We start from the raw sequence: 20,211 nt of genomic DNA on the forward strand, positions 1-20,211 counted from the left end.
ACATCTGTTTAGTGGCAGCCGAAATATATAGCTAAAGCTCAGATGCTGTTTGATTTGTTTGTAGACCTTTTGGGTATGTCCCACGTTGTACTAACTTTTATGTTTAGCTGTATTATTGAGACTTCCTAATATGGGTGCCATGTTTGGATGTTTGTAACAGGCCTATTTTGTCATTTTTATTTATTTACTTTTTTCCTATAAAAATAACAATCTTAAGATATACGGTATATATATATATATATATATATATATATATATATATATATATATATATATATATATATATATATATATATAATTTTCAGAAACTATTTAGAATCACATTTTTAATCGTTTTATGTAGTGATTTTTGACAGATGAATGTTTAAATAAACATACAATTTATTCAATAATTTGATACAATATAATTGAAATAATACACACACACACACACACATAGACACACACACACACAGTGGTGGCCAAAATTATTAGAACACCAGAATTTTTAAATGTAATAATCCAGTAATATTTTCGTTTGCATAAGGAGTCTGACAGCAGCCGGTGCTCCACACAGAGATCTGATCTCATCATCATCAGTCTGTCTGGAATAACATGGAGAAACAGAACAAACTGAGACATCTCCAAGATGCTTCAAGAAACTTTCCTAAAAGCTAGTGCTGTGAGAAGTTTTAGGCACTTGAGTAAAAGTTCTGTAAAATGAGGATGCTGTCAAAAATAATGTCATAAATATATTTTATTTATCAATAAACTTATTAACTAAATTAAATCATCATTTGGTTAAACCATCCTTTGCGTTTAAAGGAGCTTTTGCCCTAGGTGCACTTGCGCATTGTTTTTCAGGTAGCTTTGCAGGTAGGTTTCTTATAGTGTCTTGGAGACGTTTCCACAGATCTTCTGGATTGAGTCTGTCTCAGTTTGTTCTGTTTCTTCATGTTATTCCAGACAGTCTGATGATGATGAGATCAGATCTCTGTGTGGAGCACTGTCCTCTGTCAAACTCCTTATGCAAACAAAAATATCACTGGATTATTACAATATATATGTCTGAACTGTAAGGTATAAAAAAGAAGAAAGAAAGAAAAAAAGTCAAAATTGTGAGGAAAAAGTTGCAATTTCATTTGTTGGTGTTTTTTAAAACCTTTAAGAAATATGTACAATTTTGAGGGGGAAACAGAATTGCAACACGTTAACTTGGAAGTCACAATTGCTGGATGCAAAATCTGAATTGAAAAAAATAAATAAAAAATTGCAATGGCCTGACATAGACATTGAATTTTGAGATATAAATACACAATAATCTTTTTTATTATTATTCCATTGCATAAATAAGCTTCCTCCATGATATGCAAAAATAAATGTGTTGGCTTCTTTTGGCTTTTTTTATTTTTCTTTTAGTGGCAAAGATACAAATAAACAGGGTAATTTTTGTCTGCAACATTACAGTAATTTACATTACAGTCGATTTCTTGACAATAACATTGCATTATTACAGGTCACAATTGTGTGTAATTATATATATATATATATATGCTGTATTTTATATGTGTGTGTATATATATAAGAGATTCAAAATGTCCCCCTTTTATCTTCTTTTTTTTTTCTTTTTTACCAAATTCAATGGAGTGATGCTTTTAAACGTTAATATTTATGCACTTGGAAGAGCACTCAAGGTACACATTTAAGTATGTGTGTCCCATGGAAACCAAATCCCTGACCAAGAGCCATGCTCTACCAGCCAAGTTACATGAACATCTTTAACATTAGTAGGGATTACAAAAAGGCAACTACAATGATGGAGCACAGATACACTAATATATAAATACAAATATTCTCCCCCACATCCTCCCAATCTTACAGCACTAAAAAAGCCAGATGTTCTGCAGCTGGATTTTAGATGGCAACACAAAATAATGCTATAGGTTTGTTTCTACTGTATGCAGCTGTTATATGGGTGAGATGATAAAAAAATGAGATCAGTGAGTGGGCTTTTAATATCTATAGTGTAAATCTCGAGATCTTTGGATGTCATCACTCAACACTTAAAAATATATGCATGTACATGCATTATCATTTCACACTTAGTGTTATTCTTTTGGCTTTCTGTTGTCTGTCAGAATGTCAATGTTTGCACAAAAGAATATTGTGAATGTTTGTGACGCAGAAGGGAAAATGTACATACACAAATAAATAAATGCATACTTCCAGGTAACATGAATATCTGACTGATTCTTTGAAATGTGACCAAGGGGAGGGGGAAAATGTAAAACATAACTCGAATTGCACAGGATTCTTCACTTTCTGAACACACCAGTGACACACACACAGGTCACTCTGATGGATTACTTTACCAAGATAAGAGCAATATCAAGCCACGCAGCCTGCTTAACATGCTTTTATCTTTATTACCAGGGTGGAGACAAAATCACAGACCCTCCTCCATAAGCCGTTACAACACAAGTATGCCGAAATATCATTACATAATCATATGCGAGTAGCATTTATATCTTGAGCAAACTAAAATCAAGGAAATCTTTGCAATTATTCCTAAATTAAATTGTGAATAAAACAGTTAACAAAGCACATCAACGGACAGGTAAAAATGGAACTGTTGAGTAATTTTCTCTGCTATTTAATCACCAGGTTTTTCATAAATGAAAATGCTAGATTTCACTCTAGAAAACGACTAGGAGCTTCTAAATCCCCATAACTAAAATGAATGTGATCTCTTAACCATGTAATACTTTAATGGCAGGTCTGCGTAATGCTTTAATGGAGAAAGGCCTCATCCATTTCATTAATCTGACCACCCTCAATAGATACCATTAAGCTAAAATTAATTTCTAAGAATAATAGCATCTCATAGCGTATTACAACACAATCATATCCAGATGTTGACTTTTTTCCCCCCAACTGATTATTTGACATTCATTTCACCACACCTTCTTCTCAGATCAAAAAAATGGCAGGAAAAAAAAAGCAGGAAATCCTCAATCTTTTCTCCAAATGTTTCAACTAACCGGAAAAGGTAGCAATATGCTACTGTTACATGGGTTGGTGTCAATTTATAGAACTTCCGAATATTGACTTCAGGATTGAATTTCTAAAAACAACATTTATTCACCGAGAGTTCTTCAATACTGCTCCATGTCATATTTATCCTTCCTAGTCTCTTTTAAAAAATTAAATCAATATAGGTGACCTATACTCAGTGGACTGGTTTTATAATCAGATTAAGCATGCTTTTGAACTAGAAAGCAGTTTATTTAGAAACATTATTATGAAAGTAATCTATAGTTCAGTAATATCCTTAATATGCATAACAGGAATTTGGTCCTCACAATTTAATTTTTAAAGTGGTGTCAAGCTCTGTATTTGCAGTTGTCTTTAACGTACGAGTGATTTCATGTAATGTGCCGATTAAGAGTCAATCCATGTTAGCTGCACTCTAGCAGTAGTCCTGCTACACTAAACGCCTACAAACAATAACACTGCTCTCTTCAATGTGGAGGTCAATACACGGTTTTAAGAACGCACTCAAGTTCTGGAAGTTAAAGTGATGCTGTTTTTAGCATCTACAGTGTTTCTCTTATGCACACAATGACTCTGAGATAAAACTTTTCCTGACCTGATAAATAGAAGATGGGACAATGTGGAGGATAAATATAGTTATGCATGAAATATGCATGGAAAACTCTTTATTTAAAATGTATTTCATTTTGGGCAGACGTCAGTTTGTGAACTTTAAAGTAGGAGACAGATAGAAATGACAAGGTCATGATTAAAAAAAAAAAAAAAAACACAAAAATGAGAGTGAACACTCTTCAAATGTAACTATATATCTTGGAAACATTAACACATGCACATAAACACACACACACACACACACACACATCACTCATTCATTGTACAGAGACTCATACAGTCTCAATCTCGTGGCTGGATGCCCAACATGATCTCTCCAACGCTTGTCAGTTTTGTCTCCTCTAATGCACTGATAAGACGGCTCAGTTTGGCACTCCTGCCCTCTGATTGGATGAAACATCCAAGCAGTTGATAGGCCTGTTCATAAAGCCCTTCCCTCTCATACTCATAGGCGAGATTGTCAATAGCAGGGCCTTTTAGGGCACGGCAGTTCTTTTGTAAAGCCCGTCCCACTCGTTTCCAATCCCGTCCCACGTGAGCAGCAAAATGTTGCTGGTCTGCTGAGGTCAAAGGCCTATCGTCTGAGAGCACAGGGAAAGAGAAGACAAAAATAAAATCGAACAATTTGAATGTGAAAACTAGTCTGTGCTAGTAGAAATACAAGAGTACACTGCATCATCACATACATTTAAATAGTTAAAACTCACCAAAAACTCTTTTCTGAAACAGAAAGCAGTTCCTGGGCAGCTCCTGCGGTGGTTGACTAGGAGGAAAGAAGCTGTTCTGCAGCTGCTGCTCCAACTGTGAGACCTCGTCATCTCGCAAACGCACAGGCTACAAAACAGCCATCCGTTAAATAAACAGCTGTTTATTTGACAATATCTGAACCATACTGTTACATCCATAGAAGGTGAGGCTCAACCAGCAGCTGTTTAGTCAAAAAAAAGATTTAACATTTTTCTCAAAAGGTGTTGATTTCATTTAAAATGAGATGTTCTTATCAGAGCAAGACTGATACATCAGACTAGTTCAGATACCACCTGTACTTCTACTGAAAGGACACAATGTCAATGATGACATCAGGACAGAGAAAGATGGCTTTATAGCTTCTAGAGTGGCTTTATAGACTTCTTGCATAAGAATATGCAAGAAGTCAGAGGCCTTCTGTTAACAGACCTGACTGGCTTTGGCATTAGAAGGTTGCGAGGGACTCATGAGGATCCCGAAAGATCTTCTTCACGTCATTCTGTGTACAAGCTAAAAACAGCACTTCCCTGGTGTTATGAGTCATTTGTTTATTGTTTTTCTGCAATAATCCCTGAAAACTAAGCCAGACAGCAAGAATTTCAGATTTAACGTCAGAAAAATGTAAAATAGGCAAGGAAAGGTTTGACAATACCTTCAATTATTTTTGCCAAATGTTTACTTACAAGTGAGCCTAAAGAAACTGAAAGCTAAAGAATGGTTTTCACATCTCTGACTCAGTGAAAAACAAGTTAAATGCAAATTATAAAATTGCAACTTTATTGCATCTAACTCTATAGCACAAATGAGGCTTTGTAGAAGTTGTCAGCAGACGCCAACATGTACAGATGTGACAGATGTGTGACATCCACTCATCCTCAAAAAACATTGCAGTGGATTATTGGCTGCCAAGAGCATTAAACCATCAATTTACAAAGCAAATGAGTCTAATAGCTAATTCTACTATTATTATCTGTTGTAATCATCTTAATAATGCATTTAATAATTATTTTATTTTGTTTTGTACAACTTGATGTCCAAAGCAAAATTAAGGTACTAAATTTACATCCAAGAATCACTCTACAAAATTGAATATTTTTTAGTTGTTTTCACCATTGATACCTAATATTACAATAATGTTGCAATAATACAAAATTTGCTGACATTTCACAGTTTCTGCAAAAATCACATGTAATCTATCACAAAAGTTATAAAGGTTTGAATTGTAATCGAGCAGTTAACACTGACAACATTTTTAAGTTGCCAACACTGTGCTGAGTTTTTTTCTTTATATTTGAGATATTAGATTATTATATTGTCTCAAAGCAGAATAAACAGTTTTCAGAACAGTACCTATGTTTCAGCATTCACATTTTGTATATATATATATATATATATATATATATATATATATATATATATATATATATATATATATATATATAAACTCAATATTTAGGTAGTTGTCTGAAACATGCTTATTTGATCAAATCAACGTATCTTTAATCTATATACCTGTAGTTTCTTGTCAGAGCTGTAAATGTGTCAAGAATATGCTCAGTTTTCATTTCTTAATATAAACTAAATACGAATCATACATTTTTTTTAATACTACCTCTTTTAAGCAGCAGTAAACTGTGATTTACTTCCGACATCTGACGTTCTGTGCAAACAGCTGCTCATAAAAGTACAGAGCCGTATACAGCTATCCTGTCGGTCATATCAGCAGAAACAAACACACATACCTGTGACTGGCCTATGTGCTCCAGACAGATCTCTAGATCTTGAAGGCTTTGGTCCAATGTATGTATCCCTGCTTTGAGCTGTGTTTCCATGACAACCCCATCAGGAAGACTAAGAAGGCGTGAGGCATGCTGGGACAGAAACTGAGCAAGCGAACCACATGCATAGCTCTCCAGGAATCGCTGACAGGGAGCCATGGCCATGAATTTAAGTTCCACCCCAAGGAAGGGATCAGCATCGTGCAGTTTCAGGATTTCGTACCCTTCCAGTCCACCAACAGAATCTGGATCAAAGACAGTTTGACAGGTATCAACTGTGACACAAAGACATAAATTGGTGGCCACCTCTGTTGATGCTTACCTATAAGGGTGAGTTTAAGCACCTTGAACACGCTGAATTTCCCTCGCTCGTCTTTGTAAATCGATAGAAACTTGTGTGCTGGACTGCTACACCCCAAGAAGAGCACAACACACCCTGAAAATGCACCATCATTGCCGTTGCTGTCATATAACCTCTGCAGATGAAGATAAAATCATACACACAATGTTAATTCACTTACAATAACATATGGACGGACACAAATGTAAACACAATGTACCTTTGTGTCTATACTGTCCATCTTCTGATCAAACTCCAGTCTCAATCCTTTAAGTGTGAACAAATGACTTCACGTAAAAAACATAAACAGAGCAAAGCAGAATTAATTTCAGATCTTATTAGACTAACAAAAAAAGACATTATTTTGTGTGTTGCGGGATGTAACCACTTCCTTATAAGGCTGTGAGCTTGTTGGTCGATACTGCTATATAAATGGGTCAGACGTTTCTGATTGTTAGATATGCGATGCACATGTTTACAGATAACATGATTCGTCACGTTTAAAGGTTTTAACTTGTTACAATTTTGAGAGGTCGGTGGATAAAACATACAAAAGGCCCGCTCACGCAGACTCGTGGCTTTTATTTTTATTTATTTTAATTTTCTCTTGAACAAAAGTTTAACATAATGCTTGTCTTCAATTCACATAACAGCAAAAATTTAACTTGAGCTTTTGTTATATATATATATATATTACATGTTACTTACACAACGACTTGGTGAACTTTGAATGATAAGGAAGTCTAAACAGGCCCGCAAACTTACACGAAGGAAACTTTCGAGGTGTCGAAACACTCCTAAGACACACCCACTGTAATGTTCTTTAATCTGATTGGTTAAGAGCATCACGCATTCTATAATGATTGGCCCATATCTGTTTTCATCGCTGTATTTAACAACGGAACTCGTAACCCAGGAGGAAGTTGAGAAGGCTGAGAACGCATGTTTTTTTTTTTCAGAAGTCTTGAGAGACAAACAGACAGCAGAGTCATCACGAACTGTGCTGGATTGAGAGGTTTTCTATAATATCAGATAATATGTTTCAAGTGTATTTTAACGTACAGCGGCTGACAGAAGATATAGGGCTGATTTGGAATGGAATGGTACGGATCTGCCAGAAGAGATCCTTGCACATTTTTTTTTCTTTCCTGGCTTTACAGGACAAATGCAATGCATTTACTGTTTGAAGGGCTTGGTCTAATAACATGACACATCCAAGCTCATGGAAAGATACTGAAGTTAGGTAAGAACTGTTGGTTTGTCTTGTATCCATGAGATATTAGGAACCCCCCCCCAGAGGATAATTGTATTACTTAGGCTAGATATTGCTCTTTCATATATCGTGAGACTTAATGGAGATCTCATTTAAACTGCATGCAAGTATTAACTCTGTCTCACGTTTCTCCTAAAAATTCCTAGGAGATATAATAAGACAACATACAGAGTTACAATAAACATTATGTCGGTAGTATGATTGTATAACCCTGCATTTCAAAGATAATGGTTGAGATCTTTTGAAATTGTAGAAGAGGAGCATGTGAGGTTACCTTTGAGAAGAATGAGACTAAAAGTCTCCATCCGCTCTCCATTTCTCATTATAATCTCAATCTCTACGCAGAAACGTTTGCGTTATTAAAGAGATCTCCTGTGTGATTTCTTTCTTCTCCTTCTCTATGGCCTCATATTTGACCTTTTATATTTGTTCTGTGCTGATTAAGTACCCTGATAAAAGCATGTTACGACATTAGTGAAGACCTATTGTGCCATATACTACTATGTCATAAAATGTTGTCACATGCATATTCATAACAACAATATAATAAATGGCATAAATGATGCGTGTTTTGCTCTGTGTGACATGTTATCTCTTGTCTTAGGTGTGAGTCAGGAACCAGTGTCCCTGAGAGATATTTTGCTCTTCTGCCACTGGTCAGAAAACTGAAACTGAGAATGTGTCGGACCGATCCAGCCAATGGCAAAACAGCACTGTGGGTGCTACGGAAGGCAGTTGCCAGGGTTGATGAGCGGCTGGAAGGAATTTTCATCTGTTGTGTGGGGAACACACCTCTCTTTTATGCTGGCCATGACCTCCAGCAAGGCTTAGTGGACATACTGACAAACGGGTCGTCCCTAACCATGCTTGACCTAAAAGAAGTTCCTTTATCTCCTTTGTCAGGAGTGTAGCAATGCTTTGCAAAGTCTTTACATCAACAATCACTGTGCGGCATCAATGCTGAGACGCTAAGGCAAGCGTTGAAATGCTGCCATTCCCTCAGCATTCTTGGAGTTTTTCTCACAAGACATCTTGAAAGATCTCATGTTGCCAGTGTCCAGCACTAAAGAAACTAGAGCTCCGTTGCGAACAGTCGCTCAAATACACCGTGCCTCTCTGTGACCAGCTATGGTTTGAGTCAAAACTGAGACACCCACGTCTCTGGACCTCTGAAGTAAACTAAACTGAAGTAGTGCTCTCAAGTGTTCTTGCACTATTTTTCAGTCTTATCGAATAGCTACATTTGTGAGACCGATTATGTGAAATCCTTTTACAGGCGGTTAGGTGTTCTCCTTTCCATTTAAGCTTAAGATGCTCTTTGGATCATTCTCAAATCGTGCAGGAGAATGTGATCATCAGGTTTAGTTCATGGAGCTCAAATGCTGCTGTCACTACAGCATAAGGGAGACAACCAAACACTAAGATGTTCTAAAATTCATGTACATTTTTTAATTAAACTTCACTTAAAATCACTTAAATATTAAATATTCTTCTGTCATAATTTACTCAGCCTCATGTCATTCCAAACCTGAACTACTTACTTTTTTCTGTAGGACACAAAAAGAAGATATTTTGAACATTGAGAACCAAATGACATTAGACTTCATTATGTGGAACAATTAACATTTCTTAAAATGACTTATTTTATGATCAGAAGAATAAAGAAATGCATACAGGTTATAAATATGCAGTGACATTAGGGTGAGGGTGACAATGCAGATTTTCACTAATGCTCTCAGATTTAATTCTGTGTTTTATAAAGTTATAGTTCTGTGATATAACTCAATGGGATTCAGATGAACACAAATGTCATTATTTATGTTAATTCTTAACATTTATTGACAGCATTTTGAGCATCCTTCAACACTGAATTTTTGTAGTTGGGAGTGAAACTTGAACATTCAAAAATGAAAGTGCACTTATTTTTGTTTGTGTATATTAAGCTCAAAATGTTATGAAATGTATGGCCAGGGCACTCTGCTTTCGCATTCTCAAGTCAATCAAAAGTTTGAGTTTCTCTCATCATTCATAGTAGTTGAAAGAGAAGTCATAGAATGCTGCGGTATTCTGAGAAGAGAGTTGGCTGGAGCTGCTATTATTGATATGCTTGATGAACTTGAGGGTGTCTTTATCTCTGTAGACCAAAGCGAGGGAGTTATCTTCAGGATACACTGTCAGGAGCTAGGGAAAAAAAACAGTGTCAACAGAATAAATAATCTGCAGTAGTTTGCTGTGTTTGCATACGTTATAATAAATCATTAAATGAAAACAAACCATCACCTACCTCCTCATCTTCATCATGTGCAATATAGGACGTAAATCCTCCAAATTCTGACTTCCACCCTGACAGTAAAAACAACCCTTTTTTTCAACCCTTTGTCCCGCCATCATAATTGAGTCACACTTATCAACTAATAGCAAGCAGGACAAACATAAATGTCAGATTTAATACCTGCACAGCCCATGTGAAGCTGCAGATCCAATCCATACTCTCTTTTGACAGAGTCATGTAACAACGTGTAGTCGCCATGCATCCAGCGACGCAGTTCTCCTACACAAGTAGGAGGTCCTGCAAGAATACACAGAAAATATATTCTGTAGATGTAAAAATTCATCTTTACATGCATGCGTACATACACATTCTGACTACCTTTGTCTTTCTTCTCAGTTGTTGATGTATCAGCATCAGTACTGGATGCTGATGCTTGCGTATTTCCCTCTCCATCTCGGTTTTCTGTCTCATTCTTTCCATCTTCATTCTCGCTCTCCTCCTCATCACCACACAGATAGTGTAGACGGAGACCGGTCAGGTTGGATAAGAGGATGAAAAATGACTCAGAGGAGAGGAGTTCCCAGCATTCTTGTACACAAGATGGGACGTTCTGCATATCTGCACAGCCATAACACCTAAACACAGCATTGGGCATTAATACATAGCATATAAACTGAAATCTGCAGAGACGGGAAGAGATTATTATCTGAAATGTTATCAAACAAAATATGGGTGGTTTACATCTCACCTCTTATTGGGTGGCCCCTTCCTTTCCCACAGGATTTCGGACGACTGCAGTGCGCTGCGCACCTGCCTCAGTTTCTCCTCCTGACAGTTAAAGGGCAGAATTCAGGATAGCAGAATTATAGATACTTGTAAGTGATAGAGGCAGGTTTTTCATTAGCACGAATACACTTTACACTATGGTTCAGTTAGGAGTCTTATCCGGTTGTTGATTGAATAGAGGAAGATATAAATGTGAGGTTGCATTTGGTCATAAGAAAGAGGCGGGATTTAATCTGACTGAATGATTGGAGAAGCCCCACATACATCACTGGAGAGAAATGTGAAATTCTGGAAGAACGAGTGGAGTTTAATTATGAGATCAAAGAAAAAAAAAGAAAACAGATGCATGACTCAATAACATGCATTTAGAAAAGAGATAAAACTGAATTTACAATTCATGGCAACTTAAAGACATTAGAAGAAATTAGCATTAATTTAGCAAATGTAACTAAGAAGTGGTACCATTAATGCATATGAAAAACAGCATTTTGGCATATTCATTGCAATTTAGCTCTATTGGTATTGTAAATATGGCACAATATAAGCATATTCTTGAATGACATGTCACAAAATTTCACATCTAAAGGAATTTCTCCTTTGCGTCAGTTATACATGGACCTCCTCAACAGCACAGACTAAAGGCCCTCATAGTCATCTTCTGGCAGAGTTTATTTAACAGGTAATGTATACAAATCCTAAAGGGTCAGTTCACCCAAAAATTTAAATGATGTCATTAATGACTCACCCTCATGTCGTTCCAAACCCGTGAGACCTCCGTTCATCTTCAGAACACAGTTTAAGATATTTTAGATTTAGTCCAAGAGCTTTCTGTCCCTCCATTGAAAATGTAGGGTGGTGAGTCATTAATGACATAATTTTCATTTTTGGGTGAACTAACACTTGCTCATGGCCAAACCTTGATGTACATATGTATATGTACTAATGCACATTAAATATAATTGAGTGTTTTTGTGTAAATAATATTAATGATGATGATGATGATGACGACGAACCTGTAAGAAACCAGGCAAGCAAATCTCAGAACTCTCTTCAAATTCCTGCTGTACCCGAGCCTGATATCGAGGATCCAGGAACATTTCATTCACCCACTCAAACAGCAAACTCTCCTGTAACATAAACACACATACACACTGAGCTTCAGATCGAGGAGATACAGGCCAACACACCAAAACTGTTCTCTCATGTTAACTTGACGTACATCTCTGGGGATATGAGTGTGACGGGGAACTGGGGGTTCAATGTAGCGTGAGGGTCTTGGTAGAGAAGGGCCATGAAACCAGCCACTCAAAGATAAACGGCACTTTTCCTCAGAAAGAACCTCTGCCACCTAAGAGAGTCAAGACTATAGTTTAGTTCATTACAACAGATGTAAATCACTGATGAATGGAGAACCAAACCTTCTGACTTTTAAAAAGACACAAAGGAAGCTATTTTGGAGAATGTTGATAACCAAACAGATTTGGTTGCCATTGACTTCCACTGGGAACCAACATTCTTGAAAATATCTTCTTTTGTGTTCCACAGAAGAAAGAAAGTCATACAGGTTTGTGTCGACTATTAAAAAAATATAAAAAATCATGTTTAATTGATATAACACTGAAGCAGATGAAAAACTTAAAAAATGTGAAATGTTGCCTTGCCGAGGCACTAATTTACTAAAACATAAGAAAAAATGATGAATGAATGAATAAATATCAAAAGCACATAACAAAACTACAAAAATCATACAAATAAAAGCTAATTCAAAATATTAAACAATACTATAACAGTATAAAAATCATACTAAAACAACAATTTTTCTAACTACCTGATGGAAGGAGACGGGGGACACTTCAAAAAAGACCAGCGAGTTCCAGCAAGGAAGCAGAGACTTGACAACACTCACAGGCTGACAGTGTTCTGTGAAACATACACATTTAGAATTAATTCATAAACAAACCATTAAATACATTTACATGTGGTCTTCATGTATGATTCATTATAAGATTTTGCAAAGAAAAATGTCTGCTCTTATGATCTTTCACAAATATGTAACTACCTTTTAATGACTTTTTTTTGAATATCATGTCATCATCATAAAATAGTGGGTTAAATGACACTATTCATGCTCTTGTATCACACACCATCAGTGCTGAACAGGTCCAGTGTCCCTCCATCTTTCACCTCCCAGGGAGGAACCAGATAGAGGATGAACGCAACTCTTCGTCCCTCCAGCTCATCGTCGTGACACAGCAAAACATCTGCACAAAGAGCAGCGAGAGGAGTCAAGAAACCCACTGGGAGTGCACCAGCCGCACATCCACTCCCGGTCTACACCCCAGTGATTGGTCGAGAAGCGGTCAGATGGTTTACCTGTATGCTCGTACTTTGCACAGGATATATCGACAGTCGCCTCCAGATCCACCTGCAACACTTCTGACAACCAAATGCGAAACTCCCCAAAAATCACAGACCTGAGATCCCAACAAACAGCACATCTGTGAGCATGCCAATAACAGAAACTGAAACACAGAAGCTCATTTGAACTCACCTTATTTGTGAGATGTAATGCTCTTTCCTCTCTCTCAGATCATCTGACTGCAGAAAAAAACGAATTCAGTACTCAGTATCCACTTCTTCATAATATACAGCTATGATTCAGACTGATACCTGTTTAAACTTGTACAGATCATTTGACTTGCTGTTGAAATTCAGCTGCAGGAGCTCTGCTTGAAGACTTTCCACAAAGCTCTCACTCTGCAGGAAGCGCGTGATCTGACAGTGAGGGAAAGGCTCACAGTCCAGGTGGATATCACCTGGAGCGGAGACAAGAGAAATACACAAACCAGTTTGCTATATCTATAAAATACAAATAGATACTGCTCTTTTTCTGCTAACAGTAACTCTGCTGAACTCATGTAATCTCACTGTGCCACGTGGGTGGACAAACATACTATTGGTGTAGCTCTCTTTCCTCTGCCATGCGTCTCTCATGCCTTTCTGCACAGCTTCATCCCTCAAATCCGAGTTAATCACGGCGAGTTCACCTCGTTTCTCTTTTTTATTCTTTTTACCCGTTGTGGGATCATGTTCTCGTTTTTTAGCTGGCATAACAACACCACGAGTTGAATAAACACAGGGGGACTTTTCTTTTCTTTTCCTTGGCTCTTCTTCGTGCGGATTCAGTCAGAGGCACTTTTGGATCTTTACTGCCACTCCAGGTCAGCTGTGGAATAGCGCAAAGATTCCCTGAAAACTTTTTGAAAGGATATTCTTATAAAACGCTTTTTAAAAAACGCTGTTTTTTAAATAGGTAAAACAGTAATATTGTGAAATATTATTACAATTTAAAATAATGGTTTTCTACTTTAAGAAAAAATGAAATAATTAAAATTTTAAATTAAAATTATAATTTTCATCAACCATTACTCCAGTCTCCAGTGCCCTTTAGAAATCATTCTAATATGCTGATTTATTATCAATGTTGGAAAAAATTATGCTGTTTAATATTTTTGGGAACTTATGATACTTTTATAAAGTTTCTCTTATGAATATAAAAAATATAAAAGAACAGGAATTATTCAAAATAAAAGCCTTTTGTAATAAAACAAGTCTTTACTATCACTGAATGAAAGTTATTTATATATATACCCACACACACACACACACATGTAGGCTGCTCATGATGAATAGACTATCTTCACATTTTCAGATGTAGAATTTAATATTAATTATCATTATGTAAAGCAAATCTCCACCTTCACCCTGTTTTATATCAAAATTTGATCCCTAGTGTTTTGGCAACATGCCCACATTTAGTCATTTCTTTGTGACAAATGAAAGTTTCTGTTGGGTAAAAAGCATTAATACCATGGCTTAAAAGAGATAAACATGGTTACGCAAGTAAAATTGTGATTAAATAATGCAAACTGTGACACAGGTCAAAGTATTTGAATAATAACATTTATTATAATAAACAACTGAATTACTTTACACTCAAGACAGCAGCATCCATCCGTTTTATAGAAAATATATATATTTTTTAGACAACATATGGACTAATATTTAAATGAAAAAAAAAAAAAACTGAACATCATGTCATTTGAGGTAACTGCTTATGAACCAGCTTCAGCACTGACATCTCCACAGTCTGAGGTCCCCAGATAACACACCGCCCATTGGATCAGATGCCCTGGGATTCTAGAAACACACACACACACACACACACACACACACACACACACATAGGTAGACACCAGCAACAACCAATTAATAGACCTTGGACATGGCGGAAATAGGTTACAGTGGTTAGTTTAAAGACAATGGCTTAGTTCCCAGATGATTGGTTTTACTCTTCATATTATATCGCTAGTATTACACACTTATGTCCGCTGTCTAAATAACACTCTGCTCTCTTTTTTCCTTTTTCTCTGATGCTGATCTGGTGTTCACATTTAATACCTACAAAGCTTTATTATATGTACACTAGCAGTTTTTGTTTTATCCAGCTGTATCTATCTATTCAATGCAACTTATAATATCCAAGTGAAAGATATAACACCAACTTGTCAGGAAAAACAACAACAATAATCACGGAGTTTGAAAGGAAAAGGATCACCCCTCTCCTAAAAATGACTTGTAAACTCAATCAAATGTAGCTAATCACCTTCTCAATGGCACACAAAGCCATTTCACTTTCAACTGTGATCAGCTGTAGGCATTTTGATCAGCTCAACATGAAAAAAAAAAGAGCTTTCCTGGAGCATTTGAGTCCTTGGTAGTGCAACTGAAGCACACAATCAACTGTGGGTGGTAATGTCAAAAGATCTCTGGGATGAAGTTGTGGACAGGCACAAGTCAGGAGATGGATACAAAAAAAGTATTTATCAATGCCTAGAAGCACACTAAAGTCTATTATTAAGAGGAGGAAGATATTTGGTACAACACAGGATCAGGACATCTCTCCAAACTGGTGAAAGAGCAGGAGGAAACTGGTCAGAGAGGCGACCAAGAGGCCTACAGCAACTCTGAAGCAGTTGCAGGACTTTATGACAAAGAGAGGTCATTGTGTGCATGTGACAACATCACAAATTTGGCTTGTATGGGAGGGCTGCAAGGAAAAATAAATCACTCCTCAAGAAAGGCCACATGCAGTCACGAGTCACGACTGAGCTTTGCCTAAACGCACCTTATAGATTTAATTATCTGGCCTTGAATAACTTGATAATGACTTGAAGACTGAAGGCCACAAACGCTCACATCACATTTAACTGAACCTGAGCAGTTCTACAAAGAAGAGTGGCGAATATTGCAAAGTTAGTAGAGACATATCCAAACAGACTTAAGGCTGTAATTAAAGCAAAAGGTGGTGATCCTTTTTCCAACTCAGTGATTGTTTTTTTATTTGTACATTTTTTTTCTGATATGTTGGTGTTATATCTTTCACTTGGATGTTACAAGTTGAAATTGAGTAAATAAAGCTGGATAAAACAACAACTAAATGTGATTATATTAAAGGGGGGTAATTATTTTCTATACCTACTGTATAGTATATATATATATTATTTTTTTTTTTTGTGGAAAGTTTGGAGTCCTTAATAAGTTGAAAACTGTGAAACAAAGTTCTCAGCTAATCGGAATTGGCCCATCACATTACAAGTATATTATAATCAGCATGTGTCAGTGGGGAACACATCATACTCACTGGAAATGACCGAGGGCTGTGGCAACCTGAGGCTCTGGATGATACAAATAGGAAAAAGGCATTCCATCTGAGTGCACCTGCAACAGGGAAGCTGGGACAATGTAGCAACATTTCTGATGCGATACACAAATAGATTAGGATTAGATATATTCTTAATTTGGTTAGTCCCACAGAGAGCATTAACCATATATTACGCAAGTCAGTCACACTGCCCTGCTCAGACACAGCAAAAAACTCACTTTCCTGGCTGTGGTGGGTGGAGAAGCTGAGGGCTTCGGACCGGCAGGTGGAGACGCTAGGGGCCTCTGTTCAGAGGGTGGGGCTGTATTATGGACGAGCCACGAGGGAGGACTCAGCGCACGCTCTTTGTCTTGCTCCTGACTGGGGTCTCTTAAAGATTTATCGCTCGAGTGGGACGGACTAAACTGGGTGGGTTTTGGTCTCTGACTGAGCGTAATGCCTTCCACTGACGTCGCTCCTGAGATCTGCTTGGAGAGTTGGGCTTGGGTGCTTGTTGCCATAGGCAATGGGGGGACATCCCTTAAAAGCGATTGACTTTCTTGTTCTGGGTTCGATTCATAACAGAAATGATTGAAATGATTAGTGCACAATTACAACGATGCCCTGTTATTGTAATACATATTTGTATAAACAGGAAATTACCATTTGAGTCTGAGGTGGAACATCTCCCTAATAGAGCCGGCTCTTGTGTAAACATATCCCATGGGCTCTCTCCATCCCCAGACAGCTCCCCCGTCCCACACAAAACCTCTGTGAGATGGAGGGATGAGTTTATTAACACATCATCTACTTGGAAAACAGCTCTGACTTTCTTTTGTAAAATCTCACCTGGTCTTGTGTGGTCCAGAGAAGACTGTCCTTCATTTGGACATGAGCCACTTAAACCGTCCTGTGTGGCCACTGTTTGGTTTGCACTCGACGCGCTGGCTGGATGTGATTCTACAGGGGGCAGGGCCAAGTCATTCGGTGTCTCACTCTCATTATCTGCAATTGTGCACACTGATGTACACGAGACAAAAACACATATGCACAGTGCGCCACATGCATGAAATCTGGTAGAATGCCCAAAGGGTTTTCATGAAAAAAGCAATTAATTAGACAGCAGACAGTACTGGGATCATCTGTCATCAGCTCCCTCGGTTCCTCCGGGATGAGAAGAAAAGGCACGGGGACAATGAACTGCTCCTGTCCCTGGAAAACACACACACAAACCCAGACGAAATGATAATTTGTCTGGTCCACAGCTGGTGCCTTTAAGTTGCCAAGGAAGCAGCTTTACCCTCCAGTGAAGCCTCTCTCTGTGCCAGTGAGTAGGTGTCGCCACACTTGGACAATATGTTGCAGACATGGTTATTTTCTCCGTTGCATCATTCACAATATTTATTATAATGTCATTGTGCCACACGTCCAACAGAGATGAGAGTGAGACCCCTGGTAAATTAGGAACATATCGCAGAGCTTTATCATTTCTGTGAAGCGGAATGTGTCTTTGCTTTACAAACGAAATTAAGAATCCAAATTACATGCATTCAATGCAAGAGGTGTATGGGCAAGTTATTTGAAGAAACACAAAGAGAAAGAGTGTGTGTGATACTTACCAGAGGCTGAACTTACTGAACCCTCCCTGCAGGATCTGAAAGAGAGCAATACAATTAACACTATTACATAATCTGAAAACCACACTGTAGATGTGTGTGAGATGTATGGGTTCACACATACTATAAAGAAGGTCAACACACCTCCATGTTTTTATGATCTGATCTCTGACTGATGCGAGAGTTGTACTGAAAGATAGTGAAAGATAATTAGATTAATAAAGGTTAATATATAATGACATTGTGAATGCTTAGAGAGATTGATGACTTGCCAGCTGGGGGGGTGTTGGTGTTTTGAGGCGATGCATATGGTGTTCATTTGATTGACTTTTAAGTAAAACTGGCAAGATGCCTGAAAAAAAAAAAGAAAAGTAATGAACCACACAAGCATGTGTTAGGTGCAGCCATAAAGTTTGGCAAAAGGGTCCATCAACAATCTAGTGCTTTGTATGAAGCACAGCTCACACAAGTCATTTTTAAACCCAGAAGCTTTCTGTTGGTCAATATGGTGAATCCATGTGACCATTGAGAAATCTGAGATCACAACTATACACATTCCTATTGAAATGACTGGATTTCACCTGCAAAAAATTGGCTGAAAAATGTTCAATGTGACTGCACCTGAACACAATTTAAAAATGTTTCTGACTTGAAAAACATTCCTCTTTTTTGCCACTTTATTTGGACAGTACACTATTAGAACAGATAGGATGTAAGAAAGAGGTTAGAACTATGAGCCAGGACTTATTTTGGGACCACTTTTAAGATTAAGTATGAATTTACATGAGCTTTCTAGACCAGACAAGTAAAATAACTAAAATTTTAATATTAAGCTGAAATTCTGCTAAATGCTTTACAACCCCTCCCACATTAAAAATAATGAAGTTATATTAAATTTTTACTCTAAAGTAGTTTACGTAAGTTTTTAACTGCATTAATGGGACACAATATTATAATATAGGCCACCATATGAATTATAGACCATATTTCTGAAATATATTTCAGTCTGACACTGCTCTCTGTATATATCCAATGGCTGCTTTGTTTGATAAAGCCACTGCTATATTTGCATGACATTTTGTCTTCCCAATTAGCAATATCATAGCATCAGCACAGAAATTAAAAAGAGTTTGGGACAAAGAAAATTGCATTCATAACATACCAGATCAGGGTTCATGTCGAACTTCAGCTCAAAGCTGCGTACATACACTATAGCATTATGCAGGCCTGTGAAAGACTCCATCTCCTCAAAGCTGTGAAGAAACACAGAACAAAACCCTGACACGGTCACGTTTGAGTTTGATTTAGTTAACTTACTATCATTTCACTAAAACTAAAAGTAGTGCCTGTTGCTCTCTTAAATTCACTCGTGCACGTGCAAAAGTCAAGGCAACAGTTGCTTTAAGGCAGAGGATCACAGCCCTTTCAAACGCGAGATCATGCTTATTTCAGCCTTATCCAGAGGAGTTAGATAAAAGCTGCCTCGGGGGCTCAGGTGTGTAACGTTAGTGAGTGGGTCATAAGAGGTTTAATCGCTCCCTCACTCCTGCAGACGCTCCCACGCGGCGTCGCTCAGCACTGCGGGGATGACAGCGCTCCCATCGGACATGAACAGCATACAGACATCGGTGTGCTCCATCCGCTGCGAGTCTGAGATATCACACACCTGACAGACACACACCCGCACTTTAGTACCCACACGACACTCTACAGAGATGATCACACATACACAACCACTTACGCCGACGACGTTTGCTTTCACAGTCGTTTCACTCTGGCTTTGGCCGTAGTTTTGGATGAGTTTCTCGATCCACGGCTCCAGCTCAGCCATTCGGCGACGTTTGATCTTTGGTGGATTCATGGTATGTATCTGTTACTGTTCACTTGCGTAAATACAACAAATGAGTTTATCAAAGCGTTGAAGTCTTCGCGCCTCCTTATTGAACATTGATGTTATATTTTCGTTCCGTGTAGAAACATAAACCTGACTATTCGAGTTCCGCCACAATCATATATGTTTGAATCGTTGGTGCCCCCTTGCGATAACAAT

At 37.6% G+C, this 20,211-nt stretch overlaps 3 protein-coding genes and 1 pseudogene across 7 annotated transcripts; 1 reads left to right on the forward strand and 3 right to left on the reverse strand.

Moving 5' to 3' along the window:
- Positions 1-3,664: 3,664 nt before the first annotated feature.
- Positions 3,665-7,320, reverse strand: LOC128017007 (tumor necrosis factor receptor type 1-associated DEATH domain protein). Of its 2 annotated transcripts, none has more exons than XM_052602049.1 (6): positions 7,219-7,320; positions 6,731-6,797; positions 6,493-6,646; positions 6,135-6,415; positions 4,353-4,479; positions 3,665-4,226 (listed from the first exon to the last, which is right to left on the reverse strand). In XM_052602049.1, the coding sequence occupies exons 2-6, from the start codon at positions 6,749-6,751 to the stop codon at positions 3,928-3,930; spliced, it is 882 nt and encodes a 293-aa protein (XP_052458009.1). In that variant the 5' UTR covers positions 6,752-6,797; positions 7,219-7,320; the 3' UTR covers positions 3,665-3,927. The 2 variants fall into 2 exon arrangements, with proteins under 2 accessions (XP_052458009.1, XP_052458010.1); XM_052602050.1 differs by having other exon boundaries at positions 6,731-6,777; positions 7,219-7,319.
- Positions 7,321-7,427: 107 nt separating this feature from the next.
- LOC128017008 (F-box/LRR-repeat protein 8-like) lies at positions 7,428-9,261 on the forward strand (annotated as a pseudogene).
- Positions 9,262-9,389: 128 nt separating this feature from the next.
- On the reverse strand, positions 9,390-14,019 carry LOC128017006 (prolyl 3-hydroxylase OGFOD1-like). Its single transcript, XM_052602048.1, has 13 exons — positions 13,796-14,019; positions 13,512-13,657; positions 13,393-13,439; positions 13,215-13,315; positions 12,986-13,102; positions 12,670-12,761; positions 12,061-12,189; positions 11,855-11,968; positions 10,804-10,883; positions 10,434-10,690; positions 10,236-10,352; positions 10,068-10,126; positions 9,390-9,964 (listed from the first exon to the last, which is right to left on the reverse strand). The coding sequence occupies exons 1-13, from the start codon at positions 13,950-13,952 to the stop codon at positions 9,806-9,808; spliced, it is 1,575 nt and encodes a 524-aa protein (XP_052458008.1). The 5' UTR covers positions 13,953-14,019; the 3' UTR covers positions 9,390-9,805.
- A 763-nt stretch (positions 14,020-14,782) lies between these two features.
- Positions 14,783-20,184, reverse strand: acd (ACD shelterin complex subunit and telomerase recruitment factor). 4 transcript variants are annotated; one of them, XM_052602055.1, is made up of 13 exons: positions 19,903-20,184; positions 19,706-19,827; positions 19,324-19,414; positions 18,434-18,513; positions 18,306-18,350; positions 18,165-18,199; positions 17,846-17,997; positions 17,679-17,757; positions 17,395-17,565; positions 17,209-17,316; positions 16,785-17,110; positions 16,546-16,622; positions 14,783-15,041 (listed from the first exon to the last, which is right to left on the reverse strand). In XM_052602055.1, the coding sequence occupies exons 1-13, from the start codon at positions 20,020-20,022 to the stop codon at positions 14,957-14,959; spliced, it is 1,491 nt and encodes a 496-aa protein (XP_052458015.1). In that variant the 5' UTR covers positions 20,023-20,184; the 3' UTR covers positions 14,783-14,956. The 4 variants fall into 4 exon arrangements, with proteins under 4 accessions (XP_052458015.1, XP_052458014.1, XP_052458016.1 ...); XM_052602054.1 differs by having other exon boundaries at positions 16,546-16,658; positions 17,395-17,505; positions 19,903-20,160; XM_052602056.1 differs by having other exon boundaries at positions 16,546-16,636; positions 19,903-20,160.
- Between the last annotated feature and the right edge of the window lie 27 nt (positions 20,185-20,211).

This window comes from Carassius gibelio, chromosome A7 (assembly GCF_023724105.1).
Source record: "Carassius gibelio isolate Cgi1373 ecotype wild population from Czech Republic chromosome A7, carGib1.2-hapl.c, whole genome shotgun sequence".
NCBI classification, from domain to species: Eukaryota; Metazoa; Chordata; class Actinopteri; order Cypriniformes; family Cyprinidae; genus Carassius; species Carassius gibelio.

Bases quoted from the DNA above. Each gene is read 5' to 3' on its own strand.
- LOC128017007 (XM_052602049.1), bottom strand. From the start codon at position 6,751: ATGGACAGTATAGACACAAAG. The intron at 6,647-6,730 runs GTACATTGTGTT...CTTCATCTGCAG, and splicing joins TGGACAGTATAGACACAAAG to AGGTTATATGACAGCAACGG. The intron at 6,416-6,492 runs GTAAGCATCAAC...TCTTTGATCCAG, and splicing joins GCTTAAACTCACCCTTATAG to ATTCTGTTGGTGGACTGGAA.
- acd (XM_052602053.1), bottom strand. From the start codon at position 20,022: ATGAATCCACCAAAGATCAAACGTCGCCGAATGGCTGAGCTGGAGCCG. The intron at 17,758-17,845 runs GTAAAGCTGCTT...TGTGTTTTCCAG, and splicing joins GAGAGAGGCTTCACTGGAGG to GGACAGGAGCAGTTCATTGT. The intron at 15,042-16,545 runs GTGAGTATGATG...GTGTGTTTCTAG, and splicing joins ACAGCCCTCGGTCATTTCCA to AATCCCAGGGCATCTGATCC.
- LOC128017006 (XM_052602048.1), bottom strand. From the start codon at position 13,952: ATGCCAGCTAAAAAACGAGAACATGATCCCACAACGGGTAAAAAGAAT. The intron at 12,762-12,985 runs GTGTGTGATACA...TATGTTTCACAG, and splicing joins GGACCTGTTCAGCACTGATG to AACACTGTCAGCCTGTGAGT. The intron at 12,190-12,669 runs GTAGTTAGAAAA...TGACTCTCTTAG, and splicing joins CCCCCGTCTCCTTCCATCAG to GTGGCAGAGGTTCTTTCTGA.